At 49.9% G+C, this 23,916-nt stretch overlaps 1 protein-coding gene across 1 annotated transcript in view; it reads right to left on the bottom strand.

Moving 5' to 3' along the window:
• XYLT1 (xylosyltransferase 1) overlaps nucleotides 1-23,916 on the bottom strand; it is a 311,677-nt gene that overhangs the window by 35,061 nt on the left and 252,700 nt on the right. Inside the window, exon 6 of the mRNA XM_059693287.1 lies at nucleotides 6,257-6,337. Within this exon, the coding sequence (XP_059549270.1) occupies nucleotides 6,257-6,337 (81 nt within the window). The remainder of the gene's footprint in view (nucleotides 1-6,256; nucleotides 6,338-23,916) is intronic.

Raw genomic sequence — 23,916 nt, 5'->3', positions numbered from 1 at the left:
TGATTATCCTCCCACATCAATCACGGTGCCACAAGACAGCTGGGAGAGGGCTCTTCTGCTGATGAGCAGCTTGGCACCAAAGGCCTCCTGAAAGCAGGTTTGCTTGGAGGAGGTTCCTGGCCCGGCTCGCGAAGGATTTGCCAACTTTTGGCTAAATAGTTGCCTGTTTACACATCAAGGGAGGTTTGGGTCTGAAGATTAGTTCAGTGTCAGAGGGAAGGCGCTGCCAATCCTGGGGGACCTGCCCTAGCTTCTTTCCAGTCTAGCCTTCTTACATTTGAAACGCTAGTTGTTTCCCTAGGAAGTGCAGGAAGTGTTTCTAAAATGTTAATACCTTGTATACCATCTTCAAGATTTTTCTCCACTACCATCACCATCAGCACTACCACCACCATCAACTTAATAGGCAAACTATATGTTCCAATAGCTTATATTCATTCATTTAATTTTTTTTTAAAAAATATTTATTTCAGAGAGGAAGGGAGAGGGGGAGAGAGATAGAAATATCAATGATGAAAGAGAATCCCTGATAAGCTGCCTCCTGCACACACCCCACTGGGGATTGAACCTGCAACTAGGGCACATGCCCTGACAGGGAATCAAACCGTGACCTCCTGTTTCATAGGTCAACGCTCAACCACTGAGCGACGCTGGCCAGGCTCATTCATTTAATTCTTGCAATAACTCTATGTGGTTGGCTTTGTCATCATTTCCATTTAACGGAGGAGACAACTGACACACAGGTGGCTGATGTAACTTACCCAAGGTCACACACCTAGTGAGCAGTCAGCACGTAAGTCCTGCGGAGTCTGGTCCCAGAGCCTGGGTTCTTAACTGCCCTGCTATGTGCTCCACGTAGTAACCAAAGGAGAAGTCCCTTAATATTTTTATTGAAAATGACATTAAGTAGCTTCAACTTTTTTTTTTGAACTTCGTCTTATTCTAAGCAGGATACCCATGGAGTCATGTGCTAGACTGGCAAACTGTATACATTTTCACTGATGCAGATTGGATCAATACCCAACTTCCCCAGTATGCCCATATAGGGACTACCCAGAATAACGCCACACATCACCGGTGGATCCTGAACACACTCTGGGATAGGCGGACTCTGGAAAGTAGGGGAAGGACCTGATTCCCCTCCCCTAATCATTTAAAAAATGATTCTGCTTAAAGTCATCAGAATATTGCTCTTTCACCTGTGCACCCCAAAAACTTAAACGGGGGTCTCTCAGGTCCTAGGGTGACAAAAGAACTCAGGCTTTAAAAGTGAGGCTAAACCGCTTCTAATCCCAGCTGTGCCATTCACTAGCTGTGGGGCCCTGAGCACGGTCAAGCAGCTCTCCACGCCTCCGTTGTACTCATCTCTCCAATGGGGTAACACCTGCAGAGTGAGGCTGGAAGGAGATAACATACTATTTGAAAGCCCAGGGCCTTCCCATGGTCACTGAGGAAACTCGGCTCTCCTCAATTCCGACATCACTGTCCAAACTATAATATAAAGACGAGGAAACGAAGGCATGGGGAGTCAAGGTCATTTGTCGGAGTTCCACGGCTGTCACCTGGTAGAGCTGGCTGTAGCCCAGTGCTCACTCTCTTAAAACTACATCACACTGTATCCCAGAACTGAGCACTGGGCCTTCGTGACCTTGAATTAGGCAGAGAACTTAGATCAACCAAGACAGGAAAAGTCCCCGAGGAAACGCTATTCTGGCAGAGGGAAGTGCTTTTGCCTCTCCATCTCCCTATAAGGGACTTGTCCCCACACACTGGGACTTGATCAGGTTGCCAAGATGTGGGAAACTTCCCTGATGATCCCTAAGCCAAAACCAGGAGCTCCGGGGGGTGTCTGCAAAGACCCGCTTACTCAGGCTGCGAGTAGACTTTGGGGCACCTGCTTCTGCTAGTCCTGCCCAAGCTATCTGGGAAAACGGTAATTGTGCTATGTGTCTTTCAATATAGCCAGTTACTTTATTTTTGGAGGAAAGCAAAGAGGAACAGGGAACACAACACTCCCCTGCATTTAATTACAGGAACAGTCAGGACCAATTTGGCAGCTATTAAAATACTAGTTTGCCTTTATGCCGTCTCTTCGCAGCGGGAGCTGGAAGTCCAAATTGGCTGCTAAGGGCTGGCGATGGGGACAGAAGGTCAACACTGCTGTTAGGAACCACGTGGAGTTAAAAACAGAGGCACCATGTGGCCTGTTCTGTTTGTCTCACTCTTTGCTTTTCGTCCTTCCCCATCTCTTTGTCTTTTAAGCTCTCTGCTCTGTCACAATGTCTTTTACAAGGGCTGGTCCAGAAGCATCGGAATGGGAAGGGACTTAGGGGACCATCTTGTTCATCCCCTTTGTTTTCCAAAGAGAGGCCGAGTGGCTGCCTCAAAGCCAGCCCATGTTGGAGGCAAGCAGGACCAGAGCACAGAGAGGCGTCCCCATGCAGGGATGCCCAGCTCCGGGACAGTCCCCTGCGTCTGAGCCCCGGCCTCGCTGTGTGAGCTTAAGCAACTCCCTTCATCTCTCTGAGTCTGTTTCCTTACCTGTGAAATGACACTAATAAGCTGGGAAGGGTCACCAGCTGGAGCCGCAACATTAAAACCAACACAAAGGACAACAGAACTAATGAAAGTTAAGTTAATGGGAAAAGGTGTGTGTGTGAGGGGGGGAGGTCACAAGGTACAAACACCCAGTTATAAAACAAATAAGACCTGGGCTGTCATGTACAGCGTGGTGACTACAGTCAAAAATACTGCAGTGTGTATTTGAAAGTCGCTAAGAGAGTATATCTTAAAAGTTCTCATGGCAAGAAAAACATCTGTAACTACATGTAGTGATGAATGTTAACAAGACAGTTTGCAATATATACACATATCAAATCGTTATGCTGTACACCTGGAACTACGATGATGCTATATCATAACTTAAAAAATAGGCTCCTGCCAGTGAACTACTTGGTGATTTGATGGGATGCGTTTATTTCACTTTAACCCTCTCCAGAAATAATAAAAAAGAATTAAACTACCAAAACACTAAAAGCACTAAGAGCCAGGGCTTGGCGATAGCAGCTGGACCGCTTGAGTAGCCATCTCTGAAGTCAGACACTGATGCTTTAGCTGCATTGTACAGACTTTCTTTCCTCCTTAAGCCACTTGGAGCTGGGTGTCTGTCACTTCCCACCCACAGCGTCCTTCCTGACACAGGACCAGCAAAGGGCCCGGAGCTGAGCTCTGCACACGTGGGACAGAGGAGGCGGGAGACGGGCATTGGCTGAGCTTGTTTGTGTTGTAGGTGAGACCGCAGCTAACGAAGGAGAGAGTGGCAGACGATGACATGTTGGTTCATGTTACTATTAAATTAACACGAAATTACTGACTTGATTCATCAACTGAGACAATCCAAGCTGAGGCCTCATGGGGGGTGTTGGAATGTGTGAGCTATTCTGTCCTTGGGTTTTAGGGTTTTAGAAGGAGGTGCAAGCAACATCTTTTTAGCCTCAGACTTTGTCCTGTCCCATGCTATTTGGGTACCACCTGTCAAGTGTTGATGCACATCAGTTAGACGGGATATACTCACACACCCAGAGGCATGACTCTGGCCCAGCCGTGGGCAAACTACGGCCCGCGGGCCGGATCCGGCCCGTTTGAAATGAATAAAAGTAAAAAAAAAAGACCGTACCCTTTTATGTAATGATGTTTACTTTGAATTTATATTAGTTCACACAAACACTCCATCCATGCTTTTGTTCCGGCCCTCTGGTCCAGTTTAAGAACCCATTGTGGCCCTCGAGTCAAAAAGTTTGCCCACCCCTGCTCTGGCCCATACACCATCTGTTTCTTTCTCCCAACAGCAACATTTTAGCCCAATACTTATCATGGCACTGCCATCATTATCATCACCACCGCCATCGTCATAGGGCATTTACACTATGTCAAATGTTTTTATGCAGCATCTCATTTAATCTTCCCAACAATCCCATGAGTGCAGGTCTATTAATATTTCCACTGTACAGGTAAAGGAAAAGGCTCAGAGAAGTCAAGCCACCTGTCCAATGTAACACAGCTAGGACACGGTGGAGCAGACTCTAATCTTAGAGATGTAATCTCAAAGCCCATGATGTTAACCTCTGTCTGGTACCCAGTTCCTAGTATAGTGACTGGAAACAGTAATCAGAGAATAAATACTGACTAGGCTGAAACAAGAATAGTAGGGTAGATGTAATTCAGACATGTCTATCAATTTACAATAAGCTCCATTCTCAATGTGTGACTTTGTTTGCCCAAAACATGTATGACAAGGTTACCTAGAGGGGAAAAAAGGTCTTCAATCTCTACCGAAGGTGGGGACAGGAAAACGTGGCCTAACTTTAACCACCTCCAAGGAATCTTGTTCAGCTCTACCTCATTCCCATGGGCTTTGGGGCCAGAGACCTGGGTTCAAATTCCAGCACTTTCCAGCTGTGTGACCATGGGAAAATCCCTTTTTTTCCCTGACAAATGGGGCTACTGATTCTTGTTTTTGCACTGAGTGATTGTAAGAATGCAATTGGATCCTGCATGAAAGGGGTCCAGCAGCGCAATGGACACTTAGCAGGGACACAACACACAGAGGCTATAATTCCTCCTCTGCCAGGCCTCCCCCACCTTAGTTACCGGACATGCTACACTCATCTGTGCTGCTTTACAGAGTGGCCGCAAATCTGGGCCTTCTTATAATCCTCACCTGAGGATATGTTTATTGATTTAGAGAGCGAGCGAGAGAGAGAGAGCGAGAGAGAGAGAGAGAGAGAGAGAGAGAGAGAGAGAGAGAGAGAGAGAGAGCTTAGTTGCCTCCCATAGACATTCCAACTGGGGACCAAACCTGAAAGCTAGGTATGTGCTCTAAATGGGAATCGAACCCGCTACCCTTTTGGTGTACAGGATGATGCTCCAACTGAGCCCCCCAGCCAGGGCAAGTAAAGAATGCAGGTTGTCAGTAGGACAGGAACAATCTATAAATAGACAGCTGGATGAAATCAAAGTTAAACTGCAGGAAATCGAAACACCACAAGGACTCTGGGGTGACGACTCCAAAGCTCAGGAAACGGAGCCCGCTGCTTCTTTTGTCCCTCCCTGCTCTGGATAACGGGGTGAACTAAGTCACAGAGCCAGCCACAGCCACACCTGCACCAGCAGTGGCGAGAACACCGAAAGCAGAGATCGCAAACTGAAACGCCAGTGGGGCCAGGTAGGGAAGGGGGGCAGGTGAGAACGTCCGAGACTTGGAAAACCTTCTTATCTTTTAAGATGAACTGGGAATCTGGATTTTCATGGGAAACACTGCTATTTTTAAATGGGGCCATTAATTTTCAAATGCAACTCCTGAAGTACACAACAGAACAAATCCACACGAGGGCCAAACAAAACAGGTTAACGAGCTAACATCACCCTATGAGCTGCCAGGTTGTGTCCGGAGGTCAACTCTAGAAAAAGGCTCTGAGATGCTAGAGTGCTCCTGGGCTGGATTTTAATGGTATTTTACCTCTGGATGGTGTTGCTGATCATGCGATCCCTCCTACAGGGGGCGCTCAAGACTGTATCCCTTCAGGCTGATCTCTGGCCATGGAGATTTGGACCCAGTTCAAAGCTGGATGGTAGTGATGCTATTTGGCACTGCTCATTTTAACGAGGGAGGCGCAACGGGTCCAATTGGGCGTTGGGTGCCTCAAATTCCTGCCAAAGTCCCGGGCAGCAAAGTGAGGCAATGGTGAGGGCACAGGGCTGGAGTCAGGATACTGGAGTTCAACTCCTTGCTTATGAGACGCTTTTCCGCTAGAGAGTAAATTCCCTAAGAGCGAGGATTTGGTCTTGTTCACTGCTAGAAGGCTGCCTGGCACACGCGTGGCATTAGGCAGATATTTGTTGAATGACTGGCTGACCAAATGGTTGGGGACATCACAAGCGATGGGTCTCCGTCTTCCCACCAATAAAGTGGGAATTGACAAGGCTCCCCTGTTTACCTCGAAGTTGCCACAATGGGACACTGGACGCACAAAAGTGCTTGATGACAGGTGTAAAGGGCAATGACGCGAGGAGAACCACTGATTATGATCTCTGCCCCTCACTGACAGCAGAGGGACCACTTCAGATCCCACCGTGGCCGCCTCCCTCCACCCTCAACCTCCTTCTGGCTGCACCAAACCGCGTAGAAGGAAGCCCCAGAATGATCACTCAGGTTTTCATTTCCATTTTTGTACAAAGACGGGGGAAGACATGCTACCTTGCATTGTCCCGGCCGTGTGACTTCAAGAAATTCATATCTCGGTATCGGGAGAGAAATGCCACCAGCTGGTCATTTGTCCTGTAAACAAACAAAGAGGAAAGTCAGAATCCTCCAGAGACAATGGGGTCTGGAGTCTTGGTTCCATTCTTTGCATGGAAAACAGCATCCCTCCTCCTTTCACACCCACCGGCTGAAAAGGCTGTATTCCTTCACGAGTCGGCACCCCTGGCCTCACCACACCACACGAAACACACTGTCTGTGTGTCTCCTGGATGCTCCCTATAGTGCAAGCTCCTTGAGGATAAGCATGCTATCTTACTTTGGAATCTTCGGTGCCCGGCCCTGGGCTTGACAAACAGTAAGTCATCACTACATAGCTCAATGCAAATACATAGAAACCCCAGGGCCTTTGCACTTGCTGCGCGTGGCAAATCCTGTCCTGTATCTTCCCTTTATAGCCGCCTGTGGTTATCCAGGTCCCCTTTCAAATGTCATCTCCTCGGAGAGGTGTTTCATAGCCACCCCACCGAACGTAGCACCCGCGCCCCCCTCTCTGCCTTTATCACATCACTTTATTGACTTCACCCTCGTACCAACATCTGAAGATGTTGAACTTCCTGACATTAGGATTTAAAGTTCCAGCAAGACAGAACTAGTTGCACTTGCTCATCACTGGCATGTAGCAGGAGCTACAAGGATGTTTGTGGATGAATAAATGACTCAGAATGAGACGAGTGTGAACTGACTCTTCAAATGTATTTTGGGAAATGAATGAATGAGTGAATGAATGAGTGAATACCAAGTTCTCAATAACCACTGTGCCACTGATTGAGAGATCTTTAAAAAAGAGAAAGGGCGATACAAACAAATGACAACGTTCCCAGCATTGTTATCCCAAATTTATCACCATCAATCTCGGCACTAGCAGTGTAGTCACAGCTAATCAGCGTGTGCACACAGCTGTGACAGCATTTTAAAAGGCAGTCACACCGGTCTCCATCTGCCAGAAATGTAGTCGCCTCTTCCGCTGAATAAACCCAACAGGTAACCGGTGCTGAAGTGACAGCTCCTTTATCATCAGGCTTCTCTGCTCAGGGGTTTTTGTTCAGAAGAAAAGGGTTAACCATTGTTTCAGATTGGGAGAAATGTGCAGGCAGTGGAAAGGAAGGACATCTATGGGAACAGGCTGGAGGCTGGACCTTTGGGAGGCAGGCGGGTACCTGAGAAGGTGATGCCTGGGCTCAAGACGCAGGAGACTCTGGAGACAGATCCCAGAGGCTCTCCTGACCAGGCTCTGTGTCTCCAGGTAAGCCATTTACCTCCCCTGGACTCACCTGGGTGGGTCTAAAGGGCGCACAGTAGGTGTACAGTAAGTACAAGCTGCGCTACTCTCTCTGCCTCCCATCGTCTGGTCCAAGCCGCCACAACCCCTCACCGTTCGCTCCTTCATTTCCCTGCATCTCCCTGCAGTCGTGCCTCTCCAAGCCCCTGTTCTGTGATTGGATGACTCATGTTTGACCAACTCATAATTCCAGCGGAGGGGGCACAGAGCAGTGAAGAGATGCTGCAGTGAAAATGAGCACTGCCGATGTCCCGTCCCGTTACTGAAATCAACACCGATGCAAAGCCAGCCCTCCTAGCAGGCAGACTCCAGAGAAACCCCGTGCGCCTGCAATGAGCTAAATCCGGCACACACAGCCACTCAGCCCTGCCGGTGCCCAGAAGTGAACCCCGGGGATGCAGACAAAGGCTCACCCCACGTGTCTGCACAATGATGGTGCGTCTCCTGTGTGGACAAACTCGCCCGCTCACTGCAAGGTGAAGCCCACGGGTGCCCCACGCCAAGTTACAGCCGCGTGTGGGCAGAGGGCCTCCTGAAGGTGCTGGGAGAGGTCTTAACTGAAGCAGCCTGTACAAAATTAAAGCGAGCTCCCTCCGAACCATCTACGCGTCCTAGCATTTCCTATTCACCGGCCCCCTCGCTACTCTCTGCGCCAGTTCATTATTGTCGTCCTGATGAATACGGGGACAAGTTAACCTCTGAATGGGCCCCTGGCAGCAGGAATAATAAACAGGGCCTCTCAGTAGCCTCAGTGGGAGGGTTGAAGGGGCCGGGCTGGGGCTCCCGGGGGGAGGGGGGCCCCATCTCTCAAAGCCTCAGGCCTCTCAGGGTCAGCGGCTGCAGCTCCATTTGGCAACCCCAGAAAGCCCTTTCAGGGCCCTGAGCTGGGGCCATTTTCACATTTACCGCTTCACCAAGTCCCCATCTGACGGGGATGAATAGGCATTTAGCGAATTTACTTAGCGATGCTTCCACATGAAATCCTCTCAAAAGATGACATCTTGGGGGAGGGAGGGCTGACGGGGAGGGAGCCGTGGATTCCAGGCCCAGAGCTTGTGGGTAAAGGCGCTTTTTCAAAGCAGAGAGCGGTGTCCCCTGCCTGTCCCCTCTCCCTGGGGCCCGGTCCCCCTCGCTCTCCCTCTGCATAAAAAGCCTGCTGGGAGTACTAACGCCTGTCTCCCAGCCCTTCTCCAAGGGGAGAGGGAATTCGGCCGGGGACCAAGTTTTCCTATTGTTGCTTTCAGACGCCTGTCAATAATTGCCTACATAATATTTAGTTCTCTCCAGATAATTAACAGCTTGCGATCTGTTGACATTTTACCCAGTTCTAGTCTCTCTCTCTTCCCCTCACACACACTTCTCACTCACTCTCTCTGGTGGAGCCGTTTGCCAAGTGGCTCCCACAGCTCAGCACTGTGTCTGTCTCCCCACCAATTTCTCTGCACCTCTTGCAGAGATCATTAGAAGGCGTGTCTCTTCATCTATGGCCGTTCCTCTGACTCACGATGGTGACTCGGGTCCGTCACGGTCCCCGCTGGAGACGCTGGGACATCTCTGTTTTCATAAACATGGTTTTCAATAAACGCATCTTAAAATAAGTGTACTGGAACCATATGGAGATACTGGTTGAAACGAATAAAAAAAAACGAATAATGAAAGAAGCTCCATTGGCCACGTATGGAATGTCCACACTAGTGTAGGCCCCACTTTATTGCATTTCGCTTTCACAAAGATGCCATAAAATGTGAGTTTCGTTTCCATTCTACGGATGGGCAGCTGAGACTCCGAGAAGTCACCCCTTTAGTGAAGTGAAGGATCAGGATTGGATCTGCAGGCCACTTCACCAAGGACTGTGTTGCCGGGAGCCGGTCCATCCTTGCTGTTTCAAGGGACCTGGCATATATGGCATACGGTTCTTAATATGTTTGCTCCCCTTCTTGGTGCTGTGTTTTAACCAAGTTCACCTCTCCGAGAAAGGTTGAATCCCCAGGTAGGGATTTTCCCCTGAAGTTAGGGAGGGAATAAAACCCCTCAACTAAGTGCCAGGCGGGTAATTAATCCCTTTAACTACAAACAATCATGCTTAAACTACATAATCTTTTCTCCCTGGAATGGAGATAAGAAACGCCCTAACCTTTGTAATAGAGATTGATAGGGTTGAATCAACTGGTATAAATACAGTTGTAACAAGACAGAAACACTCAGAACTTAGAACAGAATCAAGAAGACAGAACCTACACGGAGCCTAGAGACAGAAGAACTTCGCTGGAGAGAGCATGCCAGAGGATCCTGGAGAGGGACTGGCCTCGGAGCCTAGAGACAGAGCCTAGCGGGAGAACATGGCAAGGGATCCTGGACTGAACCTGACTACAGAGATTGGCAGGAGAACCTGACTGGAACCTGGACACTGAACCTGACTGGAGAGCCTGGACAGAGCCTGGCTGGGGAACCTAGCGAGGGAACATGGCTGCAGAGCCTCGGTGGAGATCCGAAGCAGAACCTCTCTGGAGATCCGGGCTAGAGATCCTGGCTAGGTTGCTGATCAACTGAACGCTGTCTCCATGTCATTCCTTCTTCGCCGACTCCGTCCACGCCTTTGGGGACCCCTGGACCTGCTGGGGTCGGACCCCGGCATCTGGCGCCTGAACAGGGACCCCTAGGTAAGCACCCCGCACTCGGGACGGATCGGACTCCACCGTAGGAAGAAGGTGGATAGTCTTCGCCGACTCCGTCCACACCTTTGGGAACCCCTGGACCTGCTGGGGTTGGACCCCGGCACTGTGTGAATAAATGAACGAGTGAGTGCGTGAATTCCACGCCAGGTGCAGAGAAGACACGGTGCTCTGAGGCCTCCCCACTGCACCTGGTCCTCACAGCAGGGGCACCAGCCCTCTCTGATAGAGGCTCCCCCAACACCCGCTGAGTTAAACTCTGCTTTTTAACAAGATTCCCAGGTGAGGCGTCTGCCCTTTAGAGCTTAAGAAGTGCTGCTTTAAGTCAAGCATGGCTATCGGTAGTTAATTCTCTTTCCTGCTTCATCTTCTCCCCATGGGCTCTTCCTGAAAGCCCAGACCTCGAGCATGTTCCTTTCATCTCCATAAGCCTCACGTGTTGCGAGTATTAAGTAAAATAATGCGTGTCAGACCTGTGCAGGGGCGCCTGGCATATCCTAAGCCTTTGATAAATGTTGCCTGTTACTTAACAATACAGGGTGGAGCAAAAGTAGGTTTACCGTTGTGAGTGCATGAAACACAGAGTTTATTCTTATATACTTGTTTATTGATTATTGTATTCATTTCCATCGGACAACTGTAAGCCTCCTTTTGCCCCGCCCTGTACTATTATTGCCATTTTGAGCGCCTGAGACATTTGCACGGGAACAGCAGTGCAAGGACCCAGCCTACTTTGGACTTGGAGGCTTCCTGTGCATCGCGCCCACGCGATGTTTGCGGAGCACGGTCTGAACACCCCTAGACGGGACTTACCCAGTCTCCTAGCCGGGGTCAGAGCTGGGAACTGTCTCCCAGGGGCCCCTGCACCACCACGCATGTCTAATATGCCTAATGGCTCTGGGATGAACACACAGGGAGGGGCATGGCTCCCTCTCTGGTCCTTCCCCACACACCCTCTCCCCCAGGAGCCCAGCCACAGCCACGCCGTCTGCTGGCACGTGTGACGGGCGAGGAGAGCCTGCTTCGCCTCCACTAGAAAGAGGCCCAATGCAGAGCCCACTTCTCTTCTCTGGGTCCCGCCTGCCCCCCACCCTTGGGCCCAAATCTCCTCTAATACAGGGTGCTGAGAAGAATCAGGGGTGCTCACGACTAAGGGTGAGGCTGACGGTGCTCAGGCAGAAGTGAAGCACAGAATTTTGTAAATGTCAGGATTCAGGATTTCAAACCCCTGATGCAGACTGGCAAGTCTGCACAGACCCGAGGGACCAGACTCAGCCGCTGTGGGCGCGGGGCGTGGGCCACCTGTGGAGCCGAAATGTGCAGGACCGTAGTGAAGGAAGGACGGTGGGCTGGGACCAGCAGAGGGTGGTGAGGGTCGAGGAGGCACCGTCAGTCTGAGCCCAGTTCCTACTCCTGGTGTATCATCTGTACAGTTCCCTCATATGCATGTTCCACTTACATACCTCTTTAGCTTCATCCTAAGCAGCAATATATGTGATTGCCTGTGTACCCTTTCCCCCCTCAAATTTTAAATTGAGGTAAAGACATAAGCTTGAATTTGCCATCTCAACTGTCGTTAAGTGCGGAGTTCCATAGTGTTAAGTGCATTCGTAGTGTTGTGCAACCATCACTACCACCCATCCCCAAACTTCTTTTTCATCTTGTAAAACTGAAACTCTGAACTCATTAAATAACGACTCCCTATTTCCTCCCTGCCCCGAGCCTCTGGCAACTTCTTTCTGTCTCTACGAAAAGTCACATTCATACAGTAGACAAACGCTAGATACCTCACCCAAGTGGAATCACACGGTATTTGTCTTTCTTTGTGACTGGCTTCTTTCACCCAAAATCCTGTCCTCAAGGCTCATCCACACGGTAGCATGTGTCAGAATTTCCTTCCTTTTAAAGGCTGAGTCATAGTCCATCAGGGCGTACCATTGTTATGTGTTTTCCTGTTACATGTGAAAAGCAACAACTACTCCTTGTAACTCCTAAAGCAACCTGGCTGCCAGGGGCATATGTAGGGTGGCCAGTGGATCTGGTTTGCCCAGGACTGAGGGGATGCCCCAGGCACAGAGTTCTTCGTTTCAGAGTGAGACAGTCCTAGGCAAACCTGGATGAGTTGGTGGCTCCAGGCAGATCGATCCGCCGAGGGATGTGTGACCACAGGAGAAATGTCACACTCTGTCCTTTTATGATGAGCCGAAGCATACAGGAAACACAGTGGTGGGATGGCCAACTGTAACCCTGTCCTATGCTTTTAAAATGATGATTATGGAAACTCAGATTACAGCGAGATAGAGCATTAAATGACAGCAATGGCAACAACATCTGACACTGGAGTGCCTGCTATGGGGCCAGGCACTATTTTAAGCATTTGCTAACCTGCTTATTCCTTACGGCAACCTGTGAAGTAAATGCTATAATATTCACATCCATGTTTTAGTACAAGCCGTACCTGACTGTTTTATGCAATGATATATCCTGCTGTTCTGTCTAATAAGCACACACAGAAGGTGAACTTCACCTTTTAATGGCTGCACGGAATTCTGTGGATGGGCACAGCCAATCCCCTAGCGATGGGCATTTAGATTTCTCCCCCCTCCCCTTATAGATTCTACTACTATGAACATCTTTGCATATTTATCTTTCCAGATGTAGGGAGGATAGATGGGTTCTATAGGATTAAATTTCTAGATGTGGAATTATTCATGCAAAGGGCCCTTTTTAGCCTCTCTTTGCTTTCAGAAAGAGGCGCGAATGGGAATGAGGCTGTCCCAGTGGAGGGCAAGGCTGGAGCCCCTGCCAATGCACAGGAAGCAAGCCAGCCGGCCATCAGGCAGGTGGGGAGGGGGACGAAATGGCAAAGGTGATAGAGTAAGAGTGGGGGATGCCCTGCAGAGGCTGGTGAGGCCAGGCAGGGGCCATCTAGCTTCCTGCTACCAACAGCCAGTGGGACCCAAGTGGGCTTTCCGCCCAGGAGCAAGGGGTGTGTGTGGGGATACGCAGAGCTATCTCCTCCAATGCCCGGGGCAGCTGCTCCAGCTGGTGCCCATCTGTCTGCTAACTGGGCTCCTTGGACAATACTTTTTGGGGATCCTGGCTACAGTCTTGAGATGAGCAGGCACTGGGTCGAATTCTGTTCTGTTCCTCCAGGACTTGACACATAGTAGATGCTAAACAACTATTTACTGATATGCTTAACAAATGCCCCAGGGGCAGGGGGTGTACTGGTGTGCAGGGCTGCTGGGTGCAGCTGCCGGGTCCAGAACAGTGCCTGCCTCCCTAGAGGGGCTCTGCCCAGGAAGGCAGAGAACTCTGTCCCTCACTTCTGCATCCGTGCCTTTGCCCGGCCCATTCCCTCACCCAGGGATGCGCTTCCCCATGTCCTCACCCAGAACAGGGAGAGTGGTGGGGCAGCGAACCCCAGGGCATGGGAACACACGGAGTCATTCCATTGCAGAAAACCCCTCTTCATTGCCTACAAAGTGCTAAGTGCTCCTCCTCCCTCCTTTAACCTCACGACCACCCCAGCAAGCCAGCACTAGTTTATACGTGAATAAGGTCAGGCTCAAGGAGTTTTAACGGCTTGGCCACAGTCTTAGGAGAGGGGCGAGGAGGTAGGGACCTCCGCTCCAGGTCCAGAGTCAGGGCTCTTCTCTGTCCTACTTCCTTGTGGTGAATAAGCTTCATGCGTGTGCTCTGTTTCATCAGAAAGAGCCAGGAAACAAACAGAAATCGCAGCAGCCGTTTGAAGCCTCCTACGTCCCTGCAAGGGGACCCTGCCCACCCCGGGTGCTCACTGGGCGTGACCGTATGCCTCTGTCCCGGGGGTGGGCCGTGCTGCTGCGCTTGTCGGACACTGAGCCCCGTCACCTACTTTCCTCTCCCTGCATTCCACCTCACGAGTGGTTCCAACCCATTTCCCATGTGGCTTATTTCTGTTTGGGTGGGGCAGTGACTGCCATCACTTTGCCCCCGACTCCCTGGACGCGTTATGCTTGGACCCCACTGATGTCTTTTTGTTTAATAAGAAGGCCAGGATTCCAGAACAGTAAGAAAGGCCCAGAGCAGAGCACGGGGATCAGAAAAGGGTGGCCGTTTACGGTGACACCCATGTTTGCGAGCCGCAGGGGGAAATGGGTGGGAGAATCTAGGTGCTATATTTCTTCCCGGATCCCCTGGGCACAAGTACGGCCACAGTCGGGGACCCATAGGCTCCTTCTGGAACGTAAGTGCGATCACGCCCCCTCTTCTACTTAACATCCTGGATGCTCTCCCTCCCCTGCAGGGCGGTGCCCTGACTCCCAACAAGCGCGCAAGGTGGTTTGTGAGCTCACCCTGCCTGTTCCATCTCTGAATTACTGGAAGTTTCCTAAGCGTCCGGTGCTCTCCGTAACGCTAAGGCTTTGCATGCTCTGTTTGCTCTCCTGGGAAACGCCTCCCATTTCCTGGACGGGCCAGGTGCCAGACCCCTGGGACAGCAGCAGTAAGGTAGCTGCGGTCCCCTATGCTCAGGCAGCACACAGGACAGTGGGGAAGGGGGACCTACAGGTAGAGTCTTACGATGGGGTGGGACACCAGGGGAACTGAAGCACGATGCGTGCTGGACACGCCAGGGGCTGGTGGCTCCCTCCACACAGGCAGACAGCGCCTCAGAGAACCACCTGGATCACAAAACCCACTCACTTCTCATTGGATTTGTTATTATTTTTTTTTGTTTTGTTACCGACAAAAACATTTCAGAATTAAAACATGCTCATCGCAGTTGCAGGAACTAGCAAATCATTTCTCAAACTCTCCACGCTTTCACAGAACATTTGTAAGACACACATTTTTCATTTTGAACGCACACGAGCCATTCTGAGCAGTTTATCTGACTGTCCATCAGTGGGAACTTCTCACATATCAGCCCTTCCTCCAGATATCACGGAAAGGTGACTGACAAGCATCAGCACCCAGAGGCCACGCCTGATCCTAGAACACCAACAGGAATCACGAATGAAGAACTGAATTGTCATTCAGCGGTGGTGTGTGTGTGGTGTACTTGATCGTTATTTTCATTATCTGAGATCTGGCTGTCCTCATATACCAGGAGACATCTCAAACGAGCAGAACATTTGGCTAACCAAATTGTGCATCCGCTCACAACCACTGATGACAGCCAATTGTTTGACTTGGTTCTGGGGGGAGGGAAGGGGAATAAGACCAGGTCTGCTGCGTAGGACAAAGATTGAATCTTAAAAAGTACATGTGATTTAGGTAGAAAAGTGAAATCTTGGCCACAATAAAAGCTGTTCCCAGAGAAGCATTTGTAGAAATTTCTCTCTGATCCTTGCCACTTTGTTGTTGTTGATTTTCAGCCAGTTTCTCAAGTTCACTGAGCCTTCCCTTTCCAGTCTGCACACAGGGATAACAATCAATGGTCTCTAAGTTGCCTGTGTGTTGCAGGCATGGCACACACAGTGCTTGGCCTGTAGTAGGTGCTCAGTCAATGGAAGCCTTCATGAGGAGGTTCCTACGGCCTTTGCTTAGAAATGCCAGAGGAAAGGCATGCCCACTGTTTGCCAGTCCTCCACCAACCTGTGACATTTTTATTCCACACACCCGTGTTCTTAGCACAAGTGTACGTTGGTATGTTTAAGTCCCTTGACTGTAAGTGACTTGAGGACAGGAATCTTCTCTGATTCAACTATATTTCCCCAGCATCCAGAATAGGCCCTATGCCTCTAGCAGGTTCTAGCAGCCTTAAGCCTCTTTCTCTTTGAGGTCCCTATGCCCATGTCAGAGTGGCCCACAGAATTGTTCAGGCTATGTGTGTCACATTCCAGAAGGAGGGCCTCTGTCCATTCTTTGTCCATATTTTTGCCCAATCAACTCCTGCTTATCTTTGTAAGAACTGTCTCAGTGTTAGCTCAACTGGGAAGGGCTAGAGTATAAATAAGCATTAACCTAAACTGAACTGAACTGCTAAGCTCTTGTGTGTGTGGCTAAGACCATTGCCCCCACCCTCCACACACATTCTATACTACCCTGGGTTTATAGAAATGATGGCAAAGACCTATAGTAATGATTTATTAATTTCAATTTAACCAGACAGGGGTTCCTAATGCACCAACACTAACATATCAGAATTTGGAGCAATGAAAATAATGCAAACCCAAGACTAGAGAGACGAAAGTTCAACTCCTGGCTCCACCCCTTATTAACTGTGTAGCCTGGGGCAGGTCATTTGAAGTTCAATTTCCACACCTTTAAATCTGAGGATGGAAACAATATCTACTTTATAGGTTGTGATAAGGATTAAATGAGATAAGAGGGCATTAACTGTTGTTCTCAATGGAAAAATCCTGGCTGACAGAGAAACTGGTACCAGAGGTGGGGTAAGGAAAGGCGGGGAAGCACAGACATCTACTCTAGGCTGGGTAGGCTGGCCCACCCAATGCTAGACTGTCAGCTATTGTTGTTGTTACTATCATGACTTCTTCTCTGGGACTGGAGCCTGTGTACTGCCGAGGGTAGGATACCACAAGGACCTCCATCGCTCAGAATGTCAGGGTCAGGTCAGTTCAGATTTCAGCCCCAAGGTGGGACTGAGCTCCAAGGGCAGCTGACTGTCACCGATCGCCTTGGGCAGCATGCCAGGTTTCCTAGCCCGTCTGTCCTGGAACAAGGTCAAAATTTCGTTGCCACAGAGAGATGCCACACGCTTCCCCACAGAAGAACCAACGCCAGGGCCACCTCAGCAGACCTCAAGCACACGCAGATTCTTGGCTCGAGAGAGGGAGCCTGGAGGATCAGGACATGCTGCATCTAGTATCTTCTTTCCCCTCAGAGTTCCAAGGCTGCGTGTTTATCGCAGAGGACTGAAGAGACGTTATAAAAAGAACGCAGGCGGCTGAAACAGAGGACACAGGCTCTGAGGTATGGATCTGCAGTTCTCAGAGACAGAAAACTTCTAAAACGTTGTAAGAGAAACTATCATAGAGCTCAGTGGTTCTCAGGCAGCATCTGGGGTGGTCCTACTTCCTGCCGGCTGGGGGAAGGGGCGGCCTCAGGCTGGCTCACCTGAGGTTTCTGCAGAGAAGAGCCTATTTACCATATTAGGGTCTTGGGTGAAGTTCCAATTAGAAAAAAAAATGTAGAAGCTTAAAAATAAAAGCTCCAGAATCATTAAGGAGGATGGCCACTTGGGATTCCAATTCTTTGGTTTGGGAGGAGGGCAGGGTACAGCATCCGGCAGCGTACACCTCTGGCAGGACTGGCTGGGCTCTGCTCTCACTCACTGTCTCACCTAGGCTGGTGCCATTACTCTGAGCAGCACAACTGCCTTTTAAACAATGGGATTCATAACAGGACACATTTCATAAAGGTGTTTTGAGGATAAAAGGAATGATGCACTTAGCGTGGGTGCTTGCTATGCAGTCAACACTTAAATATTAGCTGGGTTAGTAACGTGTGTGAAAGGCTTAGCCCAGTGCCTGGAACATATGAAAATGTTGGATGATCTCATTGCTCTGGTTACTTCTTCCCTCCGAGGAGGGATGGGATGGCTGGTTTTCCGAGGCTGAAACATACAGGACTGGGGGGTTCCCCAGGGGAAGCTGTGGCCCTGAGGACATCAACAGGGCCCACAAGCCAAGACCAAGCCCTCTCTGGTCAGTTCCCTTGCTGGCCCCAAAGGGCTGAGATTGGCCAAAAGTGGAAACCCGCATACAGAAGCGGGAATCCCCTTCCTTTCCTACTCTGTCTTCTGACTCTTTCTTCCCTTTCTCTCTTAAGTAGTTGAATCACCTACATTAAAAAGGCACCGTAACACAGAACTGAAAACAGTTGCTCAAATAATAACTTGTGCACGAACATTCATGGAAGCCCCGAAGAGGAAATCACCCAAATAGCCACTGATGGACGAATGGCTGAGCCAAGTGCAGGCTGTCTGTACAATGGAACAGCACTCAGCCATAAAATGCAACGAAATGCCGGACACAGGCCACAACATGCCTGGGCCCTGAAAACTGATGCTCCGTGAAAGAAGTCAGGCTCCAGAGGTCACCTACTGCACGGCTCCTTTTATGTGAAATGTCCAGAACAAGCAGATCCAGAGACAGAAGGCAGACTGGCGGTTGCCAGGGACTGGGAGAGTGGGAAGGAGAGAAAATGTTTAATGATGACAACGTCTGGAACGAGATGGTGATGATGCCTGCACAACACTGTAAATGTCTCTGATGATAAACTTCATGTTATGTGTATTTTACCATAATAAAAAAGTACCAGTCGAGCCTCCAAATCCAACAGATAGAAAAGCCACCGTAGCACAGCTATAATAATAACCACGCTTGGTATCTCACACCTATTTTATAGACACCATGCACTGAATCCTCACAAGCAGCCTAGAAGGTAGCAGGGACCTAACCTAATGAGCAAACCGAGCTCCTCAAAGCTTGGGCAACTCGTCTAATAACAGTGATGCTGATCTACGGGAGTCTAAGTCATGTGTTCTAGGCATTTGATATATAGTGATTCATTTTGCCTTCCCACCAACCTCATGAAGTAGGTGCTATTATTCTCACCCATTGTGCAGAATAGGAGGAACAGAGGTTAAATTACTTGTGCGGGGCTAGACACACACACAACAGGAGCAGGGATTTGCAGCCAGGCCACCCGGCCTCAAGGTCCAAAGGCCTTCACCACAGAGGTCTGGAGGTCATGAGGCTTGGCCATGGAAACTGGAGAGAATGTGGGTAGTGGAGGCCCTGCCTCCCAAGGAGTATGGGACAGATTGGACACCTGTCACATGACATCAAGAGATCGTGTGGGATTCAGACCTTCTCGCAGACTGCGTGAAAGCCAGCATGTGCCCGGACAAGTGTCACATGTCAACATCCCTCAGCTGCTGGGCTCCCAGATGGGGCCCCCCTCTATCTGTGCTGGCACCTCCAGTTGAGTGGAGAAGCAGCTGAGCCAGTGGTGGGATTGAGGACAAGCCACCGTGGCTCACTGTTCTTCTGAAATGGACTCTGGCTCTTTGGAACATTTTCCATTCTCATCATGGAAGCATCGGAAAACGCCTCTAGCTGGAAGAAATAAGTGAAGACAAAACCCCTCAACTGATCCTCAATCCAGGAATAAGCCCCGAGATGCTTTTCATGATTGTGGAAGCGAAAATCATGCAATGAAGTGTCAGCGAGGCTTCTGCCACTTAGGAATAAATGACAGCAGGCACTGCTGTTGTCAAGTGGTGGCTGTGGATGGCCACTGACCATTCATTTGATCTGGAGGTGACAAAGATTTGTCAGTAAGGACTTAGTGTGCTCCTACTATGTGCCAGGCACTGTACCAGGCACTAGAGAAATAGTGCTAAGCAGAACACACATCATCTCTGCTCTCCTGGAACTGTCACTCTGGGCCACCTTCATTGTCATCATTTGTGGAGCATTTTCTCTCCACCAGGTAAAGCACCTCGAATTTCACTGATTAATCCTCGCAGCAAAGGCTGAAGTTGGCCACTGCAATGGTTCCCACTTCACAGATGAGAAAACCAAGGTGTGGAGAGGACGAACAACTTGGCCAAGGTTTCATGGCCAGTGAAAGGGACAGCTGGACTCAGACTCTGCCAGCTCCTCAAATGCACACTTCTGATGGCTTTGCTACAATCCTAATGGCCTGAGCTCTGGAAAATTTCTGTCAAACAGAGGGCAGAGAGAGAGTTTCAGGGTCTAACCTCAGTGAACCCAGGGCCTGGAGACCAAGCATATCGTGTGCTGTAGAAGGGCCCAGCAGAAAGGAAATAACAGCAGTGAAACCACAAGGGTCGGAAGTAGCCTGGTGGAAAGAAATGGCCTGAGCTATAACGTACATATCCACAGCAGAAAATATTACCTATCATATTTCCCCTCCTCCAGCAGTCTGGTGAAGCTCTCTACTTCTTTCCCTTTCCTTTTGTTCTCACTGCCAAGTAGCTGATTAGGAACTAACACTTTCTCATCATGACACAACCCAATAAAATACTTTTCAAAGGTAACCTGTTGCTTTTAGAATAAACTTGGACTCCTTACCATGGCTCTCAGGCTGCCATACCATCTGGGCTGACCCATCTCTCCAGCCTTATTTTATTGGCACATCCCCTTACCACACCCTATCTACATAAGCCTCTCTTGACTTGCTACATGGGCCATGTTCCCTCATGCCCCAGGGCCTTTGCACATGCAACTTGCTCTGGTTGGAACACTGACCCCCCATTTTTTTTCAGTTAATTCGTCTTCTTCTTTCAACTTTTAGCTAAAAGGCACTTCTCCCGGGAAGCTTTCTCTGACTCCTTAGAAGAGAAGAGGTTATATGCATGTCTGTTTCATATATATATATATATATATATATATATACATACTAGGGGCCCGGTGCACGAAATTTGTGCACTGGGTGTGTGTGTGTGTGTGTGTGTTTGTGGGGGGGGAGTGTCCCTCAGCCCAGCCTGCCCCCTCTCACATACTGGGAGCCCTCAGGCGTTGACCCCCATCACCCTCCAATCGCAGGATCGGCCCCTTGCCCAGGCCTGATGCCTCGGCCAGAGGCATAGACCCCCATCACCCTCCGATCGCCTAATCGGCCCCTTGCCTAGGCCTGACGCCTCTGCCAGAGGCATAGACCCCCATCACCCTCCGATCGCCTGATCGGCCCCTTGCCCAGGCCTGACGCCTCCGCCAGAGGTGTCAGGCTTGGACAGGGGACCCCCATCTTCCCCCGATCACTGGCTTTGGCCCCCGCCCAGGCCTGAGGCCTCTGGCCCAGGAATCATGCCTCGGCAGGGGACCCCCATCTCCCTCTGATCACTTGCTCCACCCCCCACCCAAGCCTGACGCCTCTGACCCAGGCTTCAGGCCTGGGCAAGGGGACCATCATATCCCCCCAATCCCCAGCTCCGCCCCCCACCCAGGCCTGGTGCCTCGGCCAGAGGAGTTGACCCTCATCACCCTCCGATCACCAATCACCGGATCGGCCCCTGGACCAGGCCTGAGGCCTCCGGCAGAGGTGTCAGGCCTGGGCAGGGGACCCCCAGCTCCCCGCGGTTGCAGGCTCCGCCCCTGCCCAGGCCTAATGCCTCTAGCCTAGGTGTCCGGCCCGGGCAGCGGGGACCCGCAGCTGCAGCGGCCCCGTGATCGTGGGCTCTGCTTTAGGCCCAGGCAAGGGACCCCTAGCTCCCGGGACTGCCAGCTTCGACCGTGCCCAGCTCCCATCGCTGGCTCCACCCCTACTTCCTGCAATCACTGGCCAGGGCGGCAAAGGCACCTGATTCTCCAATCATGGCTGGGGGGCAGGGCAAAGGCGGCCCCAGGGCCGCCTTTGCCCTGCCCCCCAGCTCTTAGCTCCCCCCTGGGTTTCCGATCACTGGCAGTGGCAGGGGGCTTCTTCCTGCTTTCCCTTTTGCCTCCCTGCATTGTGCCTACATATGCAAATTAACCGCCATCTTGTTGGCAGTTAACTGCCAATCATAGTTGGCAGTTAACTGCCAATCATAGTTGGCAGTTAATTTGCATATAGCCCTGATTAGCCAATGAAAAGGGTATCGTCGTACGCCAATTACCATTTTTCTCTTTTATTAGATAGGATATATATATATATACACACACATATACTTCATTACTTACAATGTCATAAAGATGTAATAATTTCATGGTCTAATCCGTGAGGCCAGAGAGGTTAGCTATCCTACCGGTGGCTGTAAGCCCAGATTCTAGCAAATGTCTGGCACGTAGTAGGTATCCAATAAACGTGGGTCAATTGACTGAATGAATTAACCAATAATGAGGTCCTAAAGCTATTTCGTTAGAGGCAACATGGTCATCACCTTAGCTGAAAAGTGCTCTGTCTTCCCAAGCTGACAGTGCAGCCTGTGGCAGACTCATGAGACAAATTACAAGAGCAGAACCCAGACACATAGAGGCAGAAAGAGGGTGGGGAACCAGACACACAAGATCAGCCAGATTTACAGCAAGCATAACAGGAGCACAGGTCCAGTCACTCTGGGGAATCTTTGAGACTTAGTTGGCATTAAGGCATTAGTCAGCAACTTGCCTGGCCAGCCCAGAAAGATAAACGAATCTTGTGCTCTCAGGGGGAGCAGTGAGCTGGGGTAAGTGCTGAAACCAATGAGTCTTGGGATTCAGCATCATTAACCTTTCTGATTCAGATGGAGGAAGGTGGCGCGGGGTGAATTACGGTGCTAATGAGAACCAGGTATTTCTGACGGGTTTATGTAGAGGATGCTGGGTGGTTAGAACATACAGTTTGGTCTGGCTGACACTTATTACGGGGGCTGGACAGGGCCACAGTCATGGAGGACACCATGAATAAACTGCCTGCCTCCTCTTGGCTGGTCCAGGTCAGGCAACACTGATGGGTGAGCCATATTTCATGTGCTGCTTTCTAGCTCAGGTTTAGGACTGGTAAGGCATGCAGGTTGTGGGAAAATAAAGTAAAAGGAGACTGTTGTTTTATGTTGCGATACCCCGGGATGGGTGAGAGTCAAAGCCAAGGTCCAGGAGAGGTTGACCAGAAGGCTTTAGGAATCTACTACTCCTTCTCTCTCCAGGGTCCTGAAATCTGAAGCATCACAAGTTGGCATCTGGGTTGACAGGGGCCTGCAAACCACAACCCACCACTTGTGTTTGTAAGTCAAGTTTCGTTGGAATGGAGTCATGCCCACTCGTGTGCATGTTGTCTGTGGCTGCCTCTTCCTCAGGTGGTAGAATTGCACTGTTGGGGTAGAGACCATAAGGCCCACAGCACCTAAACTATTTACTATCTGGCCCTTTATAAAGAAAGTTTGCCGACCCCTGCCATTATAATGTTTCTCTCTTTTTGGTCATTTATACCCCTTCCTCACAACTTTCCCCAAAACATCTTCCTGGCCTACCCTCCGCCTCCCATGCCGTATTTTTCCTAGGACACATTTCCCCCTGATATATTATTCCTTCACTATCTAATGTCCCTTTCCCTTGGTTTTCTGTATCCCAGCATCCAGAAAGCACCTGGCACATAGTAAGCACTTAATGTATACGTATTTGTTGAATGACTGAAGAGCCACAAACCACTTGTATTATTGTTTGTTAACATTTAGATAAACTATTCTTTAAAGAAAATTTCAGCTTCAGAAACCTGGGGTATGTAAGTTTTTCACCTTTTGTGTTAATATTGATAAACATTGACATTTTTGGAAACCTGTCTGCATACCACTTTAAATCGCTGCCCACTGCGAGTGGTCCATAGATCAGATTTGGGAAGCCTGGATTGTGGTTAAGGACATGGGCGGGGTTGTCTGAGGGCCACCTCTCAGTAGGTGAGCAACTTTGGGCAAATCCCCCATATCCCTTCTCTCCAGACTGGGGGTGATGAAGGTCTTCTATCATCAAGTGGCTGAGAAATTAAATGAAACGGTGGAAGCAGTTAGCACAGCACCCTGCACACACTCAGGGCTGGGTGAAGAGAGGTGGTAGATGCACCCCACTAGGTACTGTGGCCATGGCTCTCAGTGGAGGCCTTGTGGACACTGCCCTGGTTGCCAAATGGTTCCACAGCATCCTGGCAAAGCAATTTGGATTAATGGGACTATTTAGCTGTATGTGTCCAGAGATAGCATTGTTTAAAGT

The sequence above is a fragment of the Myotis daubentonii genome, chromosome 4, assembly GCF_963259705.1.
Source record: "Myotis daubentonii chromosome 4, mMyoDau2.1, whole genome shotgun sequence".
NCBI lineage: Eukaryota > Metazoa > Chordata > Mammalia > Chiroptera > Vespertilionidae > Myotis > Myotis daubentonii.
Note: the sequence above shows the minus strand (reverse complement) of the source record. Positions and strands in the feature narration are given on the sequence as shown.